The 14671-nt window shown below is 40.5% G+C and overlaps 2 protein-coding genes and 1 pseudogene across 2 annotated transcripts; 1 reads left to right on the forward strand and 2 right to left on the reverse strand.

Moving 5' to 3' along the window:
• Positions 1-3479: 3479 nt before the first annotated feature.
• LOC131229452 (pathogenesis-related protein PRB1-2-like) lies at positions 3480-3968 on the reverse strand (annotated as a pseudogene).
• Positions 3969-6658: 2690 nt separating this feature from the next.
• Positions 6659-7469, forward strand: LOC131228894 (pathogenesis-related leaf protein 4-like). The gene is made up of 2 exons (XM_058224736.1): positions 6659-6841; positions 7281-7469. Exons 1-2 carry the CDS (start codon positions 6659-6661, stop codon positions 7467-7469), a joined length of 372 nt encoding a protein of 123 aa, XP_058080719.1.
• Positions 7470-9627: 2158 nt separating this feature from the next.
• Positions 9628-10266, reverse strand: LOC131229079 (pathogenesis-related protein PR-1 type-like). Its single transcript, XM_058224942.1, has one exon. The coding sequence runs from the start codon at positions 10211-10213 to the stop codon at positions 9698-9700; it is 516 nt and encodes a 171-aa protein (XP_058080925.1). The 5' UTR covers positions 10214-10266; the 3' UTR covers positions 9628-9697.
• Between the last annotated feature and the right edge of the window lie 4405 nt (positions 10267-14671).

Here is a 14671-nt window from a genome sequence, read left to right on the forward strand (position 1 = left end):
CGTAGGCCTAGGTCTCAAAAATCAAGTCAATTCGTGACTTGTGTGGGCCACACCACATACAGAAGTGGAGAGGGGCCGTGCACCATTAAAACATTTATAATCATTTTTTGTGCCCACCGACATGTGGTTTACAAATCCAGCCCATCCATTATGTGTGTCCCACTTGGATGAGGGTTCAGACCAAGTTTCAAATGCATGCAAATTTCAGGTGGGCCCCACCAAGTGTGTTTATATGTTTTAACGGTGTCTTCACATGATTTTAAATGTTATGGCCCACCTGAGTTCCGTATATGGCTGATTTTTGGAATATCCCATAATTTAAAGGGGACCCATCAAATGCACGGTGTTAATGGTCGAGACGCATCACGGTGGGGCCCACACAGCTTAACCTCATGGGAGCTTATCGTGTGACGTCGAGCGCATAGTACCTTTTCCCATATATATATATATATATATGTGTATGTGTGTGTGTGTGTGTGTGTGTGTTCTAATCATGAATACAAGCTCGGTATCATGTATCCCACCCTTATTGCCATCACACTCAAAAATCACTTCGATTAGATGATGTTAATCATGTATTGTTGATAAAGAAAATGAATGATCCATATTGATTATTATAAAGAAGTTATAAGTATTGATTAAGACCGTCCACCTTTCACTGTTCATCCCACTTCATGAAAAGACAATTTAAACAAAATACTAATCATCTGATTAATAGCTAAGAAAATGAATTATCTAGATTTATTATAATAGTAGAGGTGGGCACGAGACGACTCGATCTGGCTAACTCAACTCAACCCGAACCGAATGGGTGAGTCGGTTCAAACCGAGTAAGCTTATCCCAATCTGAACTCAAACTGAGTTGAGTTCAAGTTACCCAGTAACTCAACCCAACTCGACCCGAAACTCGATCCGGTTAGACCCAACTCGATTCGAAACCCGACTCGACCCAACTCTAACCCTATCCTGACTCGATACCAACCTCTCTCTCTCTCTCTCTCAAGCCCGATAACCACCCACTACCATCCTCCTCCTCCTCTCTCTCTCCTCTCCACTCCCTCCCTCCCTCATCTCTCAATCCAACTTGGTGCCAACTCGACCCTACTCAATACTTCTGACCGGATCGGACTCGGTCCAGATCAGTCCAGGCCAAACCAAACTCGGATCGAGTCAAGCATGCTGGACTCGATATTGAGTCAGATCCAGTTCAGGTCAGGCCTATTTCGAAATTGGATCGAGTCGAGTTAACCCTAACTCGGTCCGACTTGACTCGACGCCTAGCCCTATATAATAGCGGTCAGTCATTATTATGGACCACTCATCGTGTGGGGCCCACCTTTGGTTGCCCATTTCTCTAAGAGAGTGTTTAGATATGTTGGTCCTAACCATTCAATCAATGGATAAGAAATGGACGGTAAATATTTATGCATTAAAAGAGGTCTTATCTATGATAAGAATTGAGCATCATGTGGCCCACCTTTCATTATCAATCCATTGAAAGCCACTTTGTATTGAGTGAACCTAATTGCTCAATCAACAACGAAGAAATGTACGGATCAAATCCATCGTACGAAAAGAGATGTAATTATTGTCCATCATGTGGGCCCACCATTGATTAGCCCTCCATTTTAAATTACTGTGATGGAAAGAAGTGACCATCTGTTAAACTTTGGAACTTAGACGTTCTGTACTGATTATTGAAAGGAAGCGTTGATTGGCCTATTAGCACGTGTCTCTCCACATGTGCCATCATATAAAGCATCTACTAGTAATTAGTGGACTCTTGATGACGACGCGTGTGTGGACCAAGGCTAGCTTTTGAGTCCGTTCATCTTATTGGTGGACCTCATCTTGGTGAACCTCCGTGAAAGAGGTTTGCTCCAATACATCCGGCCGGGCTATTGCAATATAATATGATACCTTAGGATCTTAGATTAAGTGTCTATTTCTCTGTGCATGAATGGCCTACTTGATTAATGGATGGATCGGGAACTTAGAAATAGGGATTTTATTAGTATTTGGGCCAGACCTGATCAGACCTGGGCCAATAAATAGTTTTGGGCTTGGGTTCGGGACTTGGACCTCACTGGCTGATCCGGCCTCGGCCGGCACAAACCTAGCCCAATGCCACCCCTAACTACATTAAAGGAAGAAATTCTCTTGTGGTCTTTCAAATAGGCGGAAGATGGGCCTTTTTTCTGGTTAAGATCGGTTGGAGTCTATGGGACTCTATACTGGGTTTGGGCTGATCCTCAAGGCCCATTGGTTGGACCGACCCAATGAATTTTTGGCTTGCTAGTTGATGTAGAGAAGGTCGCAGTCAATTTCACGGCCAAGATGGACCAAAGAAGGCCTGATAGGAGGCTGAAGTGATCTGTACCGTCAGAACCTTAAAACAGGCATATTTCATGGATCAGAATGAGTTACTCGACGTATCATATATATTTTGGCACGGGAGAAGCTACTTTGCCCAACTAACTTGCTACGCCAGGTTGCCCACACTGAATTTGTGAGATTCCATCAGATAGGCGGTTGAAAATCTATTTTATTTTCATTTTTATTATTTATAGTAAGTTTTAGTTGATCATAACTTTTGATCGATTGAGTTTTAAGAGTCTGCCGAACATGAAAAGTTCTTTTTAAAAAAATTAGGGGAATAGAGTGGTTAGGCCAAATTGGATACTTATTATTTTTGGCCGAAAACCATAAAGTCGAGTAGAAATCATGACAATCTATAAATAGTAATTTTACTATTTATAGTAATCACGTTTTTAAAGAGTTTGAGTTGAGAGTTTGATTCCGAAACTTATTTGTAGGATTGATATTACTATTTAAAGGATTGTAAACTCAAATTATTTTCGATTTTTCCCTGCGAATTCGAGAAATCTTTATGAGGAGTATAGAGAAATTTCATGGATTCAGAGTAATTATCCCCTAAACGCACCTCATCAGGTCTACCCCACCCCTACATCAGTAGTGAATTGGTTAGGACTCAGGTTTGCTTATGCATACAGGCTGTATGAGTAGGTTTGACATGCCCAGATTTATTTAGGATTGTGGTATTTTGGTGGTTAACATGGACTGGGCCTGGGCTTAGTTCCTTAACTCTTGGCCAGGATTTGGACAGGCTTTGGCGTAGCTGGGCCACGCTACTCCAAACCCGGCGCTTAACAATGAAAGAGAAGGCAGTTCAATATGGGGGCCCACAATACTACCTTTTCATACTTCCACAGTCTACATTGTAGATATGGGCCCAGTCACTGAATCTTTGTTACATAGCAGGAAAACCACACTACAATCATATGATTTCGACTTGTAAAAGTCCCTGTAGCCTATTTTTTTTTCATATAAGTAGGAAAAAGAAATACAAGTACATGATTTCCAGTTGAATTTATTAATGGTGTGGATCAAATGAATCCTGGAAAAGGCCCATGATCACCATAGCTTATTTAACACTAACAATCACACACTGAAGAACCCTAGTACGGGCGCTGCCCCACGATGTTTCCACGTGGATAATAGTCACATATGATGAAGATCGCACTGCTATTGCACTTGACCCGTGCGCAACCGAGCTGAACCGAGTTGCGCCACACGACTTGTGTATAGTGCCCACATACTTGTCCACTGGCGCATGTATTAGTGGCATAGTCATAGTACTGCTTCTCATTGACCCACATGGTCATGGCATCCGCAGCCGTGTACTCCTAGCCCAAGCCCCAGAAGAGGTTTTCGCCGTAGGGCCCACCTGAGTGCACGAGTTGGCAGTCGCTAATCCTCTGGTTGGCGTAGTTTTGGGCATACGTCTCTACTGTTGTGTTCCATGTCATGTTGCCAACACCCACTTGCGAGCGAGCCGTGTTGTGGGCATCAAGGAAGTCTTGTGGTGTGTTTTGGGCTTGGATGACATGGCCCAGAGAAAGGCCCATGACACACATCCAAGCTAATGCAAGACTAGACAATGCCATCTCTCTCACTATTTTCTTTCTACTCACTTTCTATATGCTATCCTAGCCTTTGATGGGTTGATGGAAATGGGCCTAAGAGGTGGGGTATTTATAGTGCCGAACTAGCAAAATATGGCAAGAGTGAGCCATTGAGAAGAGCTTACGTGCATGTTCAAAAGTTCCAATTTCATAAGAAAATTAACGTAGCCCATGTGCGCCCTTTACGTAGAAAATGGTAAAAATTTCTCGATCCATCCATTCTAGCGAGTGTACTTGTGGGAACTTGCATCTCACACATGTTGATCTGCCAGACGTGTGTGAGATCCAAGCTGCTTGCCAGGTGGGCCTGGCGTGTGGATGGTTAGTAGTAAAAACTAGGCTGATTGGATTAAGTTTAGATGGTCAGTTTCTTTTAATGGTCCATTTTTTAAACATGTATGGCTCACCTGATGGTCAGATCAGCCTCTGATTTCAGAGGCAAGATATCTAAAGAGTGAGACCCATCTGATGAAAGGCTTGGATCTTGCACACATGCTGTATATAGACACGAGTTAGAGAAAAATTGGAGTGAAGTTAAGAGTAGCATGGAAGAAATGCTTAGAAAAGAGAAACATATCATAACAGAATAACTAAGTTAACTGCTTTTTATCCTTTACAAGTTTAAGCTTTGACATTTCTTTTCAAAGATTTCTAATTACAGAATAGGAATGATTGTTGGAATCCTACATTAATCCAACTTCCCAAAAGCTGGTTGGTTTTATTAGCTTGCTTGGACTTAAATCAATTTGTGGGCACAAGATGATGTTTGAATGACATCCAATCCGTCCACATTATGTGCCCCCTAATGTTGTCCTTGGACCAAAAATTCAGGCTCCACCACTGAAGTTGGCCAGGCCATAAGAACGGCTGGGATGGGAAGGCCCATTATTAAAAACCTTCCAGATTGTGGGTCTTCTGGTCCACTGCCAAGCCCACCTATTAGATGTTTCTTCGCGACTTTTGAAGCCCATTTCTAAAGGCGTCCAATCCGTTCATTTTTATGGTCCATGATCAGATGCAATGTATTGCAGAAAGATGAAAGGCTGATTTTTGTTTATTTACTTATTCATATTTAATGGTGGGAACACACGCAAGTGACTGATCATCTACACTTTTTGACTAAGGAAGTAATCATAGAATACTTGGTTTTTCAAGTTGTGCAAGTGGGGCCATGGATCGATGATCCATACCGTTCATCTGCTGAGAGCTCTGTTGTTAATCTTGCCCCATAAATTTTCAGATTGGAAGATCCTAGCCGCCAATGTTGGGCCTTTTCCAGTTCAACGTTTACAGTGGCACTATTTCTCATCTTGACGGTCTATTGGCATTGCACCAATCAAAAGGTCAAGATTTTCCCGTAGGAGAGCCAGTGTGGGTTGTTTCGGGCCACCAGATCATTTTCTTTAATGAAATGGAAGCGGAGTACCAGTGACCCCGGGCAGAGAGATATTCCGGTTGCAGGGGTAGTGTGGGGCCCACAGAGATGTCCGTGACAAATCCACTCGGTCCATCTGTTTTGCAAGACTACAGTAGGACAGGATTCTAAAAATCAGGCAGATATAGACCAAAACACACTAAACAGTGGGGATTGAACGCCTAGGGGTGGCAGAAGTTTTGTATTAGTATGATATTTCTTCCTACAGTTTATCTGAGTGTTAATAACCCTGTGAACCGTTTGGATGGTATATAAACATCAAGGTCAGCTCCAGGAAGGTTTCAAGGGTACTTTTTTTTGTCAGTGTGATCCACCTAAGTTTTGTATCTATCTGATATTTAGACATCCGTCCTATTGCGGTCTTTCAAAACAGATGGACGGATTGGATTTGTCATCTACATCTCTGTGGACTCTGCGCCCGAGTCACAGGCAATCCGCTTTCTATTTGAACTACCAGGAGAGCTTATCTTACACTAAGATGTGTGTACCAAATCCAAAAAAGCTTAAGTAAACCAACCACTTTTAGGAAGTTCGATTAATGTAGGATTATAACTATCTTTCCTATTCTTTTATTATAAATATTTAAGAAGTGTCAAAGCTTCAACTTCTAAAGGATAAAAAGGAGTTAGTTAAATTAGTTAATTCTCTTTTATATATATATATATATATATATATATATATATATATATATATATATATAGATCTCTTTTCTAAGATTTCCTTCCATGTTATTCTAAATTTACTCTTATCTCTAACACATGTCTATCTAGAATACGTGAGAAAGATCCAAGACTTTCATCATATGGGTCTCACCCTTAGATGCCTTGTCGAAGAAATCAGGTTCATCTCATCATCAAGTGAAAAGGACCATCGATCAGGCTAAGTTTCCGTCATTTCTCTACAGTGCCAGGCCCACCTGACCAGTGGTTTGGATCTTTCACACATCTGCACGTCAACACGTGTGAGATGAAAGTGCCAAGAAGACCATTTGATAGAATGCACTTGGTAAAGGCATTGGCTCATGTAGATATTAAAATTATTGCAAGTTCCTACGAAAGAGGTGCAAATGACTTAATTTTCTTAAGAAATTGAAACTTTTGTACATGTAAGTTAGCTCTTCCCAACGGCCCACTCTTTCCATCGTGTGCTAGCTCAGTACTATAAATACCCCACCTCTTAGGCCCATTTGCATCAACCCATCAAAGGCTAGGATAGCATAGAGAAAGTGAGTAGAAAGATGGCATTGTCTAGCCTTGCATTAGCTTGGATGTATGTCACGGGCCTTCCTGTGGCCCATGTTACTCAAGCCCAAAACACAGCACAAGATTTCCTTGGTGTCCACAACTCTGCTCGTGTGCAAGTGGGTGTTGGCAATATGGCATGGGACACGACAATACATGCGTTTATATCTGGACTGAGAGTACACTGTAACTAACTGTTTTTCTCCGAGAGTATACTTGCACCTTTGGGGTTTTGCACCAGTTTCAAACAAGAGACGAGTTTGTTCAGGTGATCGCACTAGTGAGTTCAAACTCAATGGATATAACTCAATAACATTCATAGGGTTTTTTTGTAATTGAGTTCGCTGCTGAGCCAACTCACTTTGGGCCTAAGTTCTATAAGCTAGTTAGAGCATATGTACAGCGAGTGCACTGCTAGAACTAGGCCATAGTCATTGTACCCTGAAGGCCAACTATTTAAGATACCTGTTGTATTTGGGATGCGGTCCAAGAAAGTTAAATTTGGTTTCAGACCAAGTGAGCCAGTCACGCCTTAACTCAATCAAATAAGTCATCTTTTCTTTACTTTTAAGTATTTCTATATTCTATTTTTAAAATTTTATTTATTATTTCCGGCAGATTTTTCAACAAGAAGCAGGGCTATATGACAATCCACCAGCACCTGCAGTAGTGGGGAAAGCAGGCGGGCACTACACACAAGTCGTGTGGCGCAACTCAGTTCAGCTCAGTTGCAAATGGGTCCAATGCAATAGCAACGGGATCTTCATCATATGCAACTATTACCTACATGGAAACCTCGTGGGGTAGTGCCCATAGTAGAGTTCTTGAGCGTGTGATTGTTAGTGTACATAAGTTTTGGTGATCATGTGTGGTGATAGATCAATGTGTCCTAAATAGGTTTTGTTTAGGATTCATTTGATCCACACCGTTAACAATTTCAAGTGAAATTCATGCACATCTATTTCTTTTTTCCTACTAGTCAGGAAAGAAGGTAGGAATTTGCGATGCTCTATAATAAAATATGTGTATTATGCTCGGGGTATCGTTATGTGATGCACAACCTATTAACTTTTACTGTAAAGGGCCATTTGGGGTGAATTGACGGACAAAGTGGGTGACGTCCGTCTATTTCATAAGAAAACACATGCTTTTAACTCAAAAATAAAAATTTAAGAAAAATTACTATTTTAAATATTTTCTATTTTTATAGTATATTCTTATTTTTAAAGTTATATATATATATATATAAGAAATAACTTTTAATTATGTTAGGACTCTTCTAACAAAAGTTTATTTGAAATTTTTATCTTTAGAAATTGGCCTTTAAAAGTTTTTTACTACAATCAAAACTTTTATTATAGTTAGAATTTTGCTATTTTTTTATAATTAAGAATTTTAATTATTATTTTTATTAATGGTGTAATTGAGACACATATACATTAGACAATTATTGATCTAACTAATTGTATTCTAATATTATATATATATATATATATATATATATAGAGAGAGAGAGAGAGAGAGAGAGAGAGAGAGAGTTTAGTTGAACCTTTTGAAGCCTTTGATCACATAACTCTTTTCATTACAAGACCACTACTACTCTAGACTGATGTAGGGTGGGTTGTTGAGACTTTCATGGCAAAGATGGACTAGAGAAGGCTTGATTGAAGGTGAAAATGATCCGGACCATAATAACTTAAAAAACAGTCATATCTCACAAATTGGGATGAATTTTTCAACATTATTATATATGATTTTAGGTAAGAGAAGCTACTTAAACCAACTAACCCGGTTATGTTGGATTGCCACGCCGGATTTACGAGATTCCATCATATAGATAGTCAAAAGTTTCATTTAATTTCTTTTTTACTATAAATAGTAAATTTGAATTCAAGTATAACTATTGATCCTTTGAATTCTAAGAGTAGTGCTCAACATGAAAATGGCTTTAAAAAGTTGGGAGAATAATTAGGTTGCGCCAAATTGCACACTAACTATTTTTGGCCAAAAACCATGGAGTCTTGTAGGAATGGAGGTCTTCTGTAAATGGTAAGTATACTATTTATGGTAAATTATGTTTTTAGGGTGTTTAAGTCTAAAACTTTGTCATAAGTTCTAGCTCATTATCTAAAGGGTTGTGATTTTTTTTTAATCATCAATCAAGTTGTTTCAAATTTATTAGAAATTATTTTGACTTTTTTCCATCATGGATTCAAGGAAGCTCCGTGAGGAGTCCAAAGAGCTCCGTAGATATCTCATAAGCAAGGCGGTGATTAACCTCATCATGTCCCTCCCTGCGTCATTGACCAACATCTTTCCAGCCTGATTACGACCATGGTCAGGATTGGACCATGGCTTAATGGATTACAGCCACACAATGGCCAACACCGGCCGGATTTGTGGCCTAGGCCAAGGTCTTGAAAATCATATTCCTGGTTTTCTACACAATATGCGGTTGCAGGGCCGATCCGACTCTGATGCTTTTCAGCACCACGGATAAGGGTGAGGAATTGGAGGTGACTCCGTCTGAATCGGCAAAGTCAGACCCTGAACTCGACCAAGTCGCCATAGACTCAGGACCCATGAGTCAACCCAGTCCGTCGGAGTTGTTTATTTTTAAAGCCTTGCGTGTATATAATAAACACAATGGCTATTCTAGCATTTTAATCCAGACCATCAAAATCGCAGGCTCCACTGTGAATGGCCACATAAATCAATGCTCAACCTGAAGAAAGATTAACGCAAATTCATCCCTTGGTCAAGACAACCCAAGATCCATTTACAGCCCATTTTCTAAGGAAAACACCATAATTTATATTATCTCACACAAGCATATATAGAAATGCGTAGGATTACAAGATCCGACCACTCATCTGGTGATCCCAGCCATTTATTGGCCTGACCCAAAAATCAGATCAAGGCCCACCATATCGACAATCCATATCTTGTACACGTCAGCCATGCGTTTGATGAGAACCCGAGCAACAAAAATGTACAAAAGTGCTTTTGAAGTTGGCATTCCTGCTTCATCAATATCAAGCAACGTGTGGTTTGATGAGAATATCGTACGGACGTTGGCCCGCGTAATTTCCCGGTGGGCTATAGTTGCACGTGATGAAGAATGCCCCATTGTTGCACTTCACACGAGCGCACCCAAGACGGACTGAATTCCTCCACACCACCTGTGTGTAGTGCCCGCACACTTTCCCGCTTGCACACGTGTTAGTGTCATAGTTGTAGTTCTGCCTCTCGCTGGCCCATGAGGTCACGGCATCCGCAGCCGTGTATTCGCGTCCATAACCCCAGAAGATATTCTCGCCGTATGGCCCACCTGAGTGCACGAGATTGCAATCGCTGATGCGCTGGTTAGCGTAGTTCCGGGCATAGGTCGCGACCGCGTTGTCCCAGCTCATGGGGCCCACGCCTACCTGTGCACGTACGACGTTGTGGAACCGAAGGAAATCTTGGGGGGAGTTTTGGGCCATTGAGAGGTGGGCCAGGATCAGGGCCATGACACACATGAATGCTAATGCATGGCTTGAAGATGCCATGATGCTCTCTTTTCAAGAATGATATTTCCTTTCGTTTGGATGTTGAAAATGTACATTGTATTTTGTGGTATTTATAGCATTTCAAAGGCCGCAGGGAAGATAATCCATCCAGGCTGCAGGGTTCTTTGGGGCCACCTTGATGTATAGGTTTTATCCATGCCGGCCATCCATATTTCCAGATTGTTTTAGGGTACGAACCCAAAAATTAGGTCGATCCAATACTTAAATGGACCACACATTTGGGATTGAACTTCCACCATTAAAAACTTCTTGGGAGCCGAAGGAGTTTTGGATGAAGCTGATATTAGTATTGTCTCTTCATCCGGGCCCATATGACCTTATGAGCAGGTTGGATGGCAAATAAACTCACGTTGGCTGTTAGAAGGTTTCAACTGTGGGTGTCATTATCACCGTTGCTTTCTGTGTTGCGGTCCACTTGTGCTTTGAATCCCACTCATTTTTGTGCCCACACCCTCACATGATGTGGAAAGATGGATAGATATAACTTATACATCACGGTGGGTCCCACATAGCCCCTGCCTATTGTTAAGGGGCAGCCGTTCCTTTCCATATTATTGCTAGTGGATGTGGGTGCGGATTGCGTACTACCTCCGCCCGGACGGTACGCCGTCTACATAGGGCCCTGTGAGGCCTAGCGTGATGTAAGTGTTTCATCCACTCCGTTCATCGCTTTTCTCAGATAATTTGAAGGCATTAGCCAAAAACTTAGGGTGTTAAACGGATTAAGTGGACCACAAAGTGAGGGATTGATCTTCCACCATTAAAAACTTCTTGTTAGTTGGAGAAGGTTAGGATCAAGCTGATATTTGTTTTTACATTTCATCCACGTGTACATGACCTTATGAATAAGTTGGATGGTAAAAACAAACATCACAAACATCATGGTGGCCCTTAGAAAAGTTTCAACAGTGAGTGTCATTATCACTGCAGCTTCCTTTGGTGTGTTCCACTGGAGCCATGGACCTGCTTATTTTTAACATCATAACTTAAAATATCTGAGAAAAGCGATCAACGGCGTGGATAAAACACTTACATCACGGTGGGCCTCGCAGAGCCATGCCCGGACGGATTAACGTCCGGGCGGGGGTACGACGCAATCCGCTTCCGATGCGGACGTCCACCGAAGATTGATTTTTATTGAGTAGATAAATTTCTTTTGATTAAACTAAAGTTTCGTGTGAGAAGAAAAGCTTTGGCACTGTGCAGGACTATGGTGAGTCATACGTACGCAATCAAGATTCTACATGTGGAATACTTTTAGCTCAAATCATACTGTTGATACCGTGGGACCTATCTGAGATGACTTTTAATCCAAGATGATATGCTGACTTGAAATGTTAATGGAGATAATGGACCATGGGGATAATGAACTGTCTATTTTAAACAAATTAATGTTGATTATTCAGAGATTACGATTTTTTGTCAATGGTTTTAAATTTTCCGGTGGGTTTCAAAATTTGGACGGTTTAATTTAAGCTTGCTCCATGCCACGTATGCATTTTGTGAGTGCATGAGCATGAAACATTCTCCCCTGCCAGACTATAAAAAAAACTGCCGTTTGTATGAAAAAAACATTTCCGGTATAAAATATAAGGAGGCTTGCTCGGCCTACAGCGTCTTTCATTGATTGACGAGACGCGCTAACAGCTAAGGCGGCTCGTGAGTAGGATTTAGGATCCTACTCGCTCTACACATGCGTGGCACGTGTTCAGTCATTAGGTGGACCATCATAATGTGGCCAACCTCATTAACAACCTTGATCTGAGGCCACAGCACATGTATGATGTGGCCCACATGTTAAGCAACAGAGATCACACACGCGCCATATCAGCACGTGCGGAGAGTAGAATTCTACCGCGAGTAGTCAAAACTATCTCCTCACGGATAGATAAAGAGGGGAGATGTTTTGGTGCGGCCCTTACCGTGGAGCACACCTCCATGTATTTATTCTATATCCACACCGTTCATCCTTTTTTAAAGATCATTTTATTGCATGAACCCAAGAAATAATAAGATAAGAATCTCATATGGACCATACATTGGGAAAAAGTCGTGATTGACCATTAACGAGCCAAAAAAGGTTTTGGATAAAGCTGATATTTATTTTCTTTCCTTCATCAAGGTTTATGTGACTTTATCAACGGATTGGATTGAAAATAATCCCTACAAAATATTTCGGTAGGCCCTAGGAAGTTTTTAATAGTAAGTAATTCAATCACCACTGTTTCCTATAGACACCTAAGGTTTTGAACTTCTTAATTTTTGGGCTCATGCACTAAAATGATCTGGAAAAACGGATTAACAGCATGGATATATAATATATGCATCAAGGTTTGCTCCACTGTAAGCGCCGCACCATCTTTAGTTAGACGCCGCACGTAATCTTCTCCCGATAATGAGAAGCAAAGGAAGAAGGCCCGGCGGCTGAATCTTTTATTAGCCTTCGCCAAAAGCATAAGCCTGTGTCAATCCACCCATGTACGGAATTATTTAATACTTCGCCACCGTGTGATGCTTGATATGCAGGCTCTCAGAAATAGTACACGTGCAAACCTTAACTAAATTAAACCGTTCAAATTAGGGAACCCGCTGTCAATGGGTCATCATCCAAAAATTAAAATGGTTGAACAATTCTATGGCCTCACTAGTTCACACATGCATGTCCAATGAATACTGATCATCGGAATGTTTTTTTCATTTCAACCGTCCATTAAATGTCCATCAATCTGCTAGTTTGGTAATTAAATTGGTATGATTTTTGGTTTATAGTCCATCTAAACTATAACCACATTTTGGATGGTCTGATTTGAGTTACTTGTGTGACATATGTACAATTTTTCCGTGTCTGAGTAGCAAGCATCACCCTATGCCGGAGTAACAAAGTTATTATCCCTGTCCATGATCGACCGGATGCAAATTGACTTAACTAGATCTAGTATTTTAAAAAAAATGTTTCCTAGTTTCGCCGCCGACTGCAGTGATAGTTCACTATTTTTTTAAGTTGTGGTGTCTCATCACGTGCACACATGAACGCCGTGGTGGGGCCGTAGAGCTTTGGCACCAGCTAGCTGGCCGGTGTTGGGGTCACGTGCCAAACTTCGTTCATGTAACAATGTGCACATACATTAGAAGTGCTAGTTGTGCCATTATGTTAACAAAAATTATGGATTTATAATTTCTATAAAATAATAAAAAATAAAAAAGTTAAGGACATCCTGAAGCACGTGTGATCTGCTGCCCTTAAAGCATTGTTTGACCTTTCTCAAAGTGATTGAGAATGCTGTTGAGTGGCCAAACAATTTCTAGGATATATACGACAAGCATGTGGTTGTGTTGAGCAAACACGAAGAACTGTGAATGGAACTCTATACACATAATTTTTCCTGACTGATAAGCAAAATAAAATCTCAAATCAAAGAGAATATTAGAAAATTGTTATTAGTTTAGGCCACTACAAGAAATTTCACTTTTACCTACGAAATATTTCGTAGGTAAATAATATTATTTCGTAGGCAAAGAGCTTTACCTACGAAAAATTTCGTCGATAATTTCGTTGGTAAAAGACCGTGGCTAAAGGTTTTTACCAACGAAAAATCTCATCGTTGGCAATGGTAAGACATTTACCTACGAAATTAAAAACGTTAATAAGACTTTTACCTACGAAATATTTCGTAGGTAAATGATATTATTTCGTAGGCAAAGAGATTTACCTACGAAAAATTTCGTCGATAATTCCGTTGGTAATATACCGTGGCTAAAGGTTTTTACCGACGAAAAATGTCATCGTTGGCAATGGTAAGACGTTTTACCTACGAAAGTAAAAAGGTTAATAAGACTTTTACCTACGAAATATTTCGTAGGTAAATGATATTATTTCGTAGGCAAAGAGGTTTACCTACGAAATAGTTCGTCGGTAAATCACCGTTGCGAACGCTCCATTGACAATGGTAAGACTTTTACCTATGAACTTTTTCGTAGGTAAAAAGTGTGTTCAGACTTTTCTCTACAAACGTTTCCGTAGCAAAAAAAAACACTGCTAAGACTTTTACCTACGACAGTTTTCGTAGCTAATAGCTATTTACTCAACCTTTTACCTATGAAAATTTGCGTGGTAAAAGTCTTTTTTTTCCCCCCCAAATTCAGGCAAAATTTCCTGTTATACACCTGTTACAATATATTTCATTATATTTACATTCGCATTTTTCCAAACAAACACAAACTACATCCATCCTTGACCTGAGGCATTCTGGTTTTCTACAAAACTAATTTGATCTAATGCTGGTTGGGACGACGACAACATCTTTTCTTCTTTTTTTTTTTGCTTTTTCTTTTTCAAGAGCAGAACTGAAGAAAACAAAGAGAAACAGAGGATTCTGGATATGTCGTTGGGACAACCTATCAATGCTTTCCTAGAGTAAAGCATCCATGTTCAACAAT

The sequence above is a fragment of the Magnolia sinica genome, chromosome 16, assembly GCF_029962835.1.
Source record: "Magnolia sinica isolate HGM2019 chromosome 16, MsV1, whole genome shotgun sequence".
NCBI lineage: Eukaryota > Viridiplantae > Streptophyta > Magnoliopsida > Magnoliales > Magnoliaceae > Magnolia > Magnolia sinica.

Excerpts from the sequence above, each read along its gene's own strand:
- LOC131229079 (XM_058224942.1), bottom strand. The coding sequence starts at position 10,213 with ATGGCATCTTCAAGCCATGCATTAGCATTCATGTGTGTCATGGCCCTG.
- LOC131228894 (XM_058224736.1), top strand. The coding sequence starts at position 6,659 with ATGGCATTGTCTAGCCTTGCATTAGCTTGGATGTATGTCACGGGCCTT. Across the intron at positions 6,842-7,280 it reads CGTTTATATCTGGACTGAGA|ATTTTTCAACAAGAAGCAGG; the intron begins GTACACTGTAAC and ends TATTTCCGGCAG.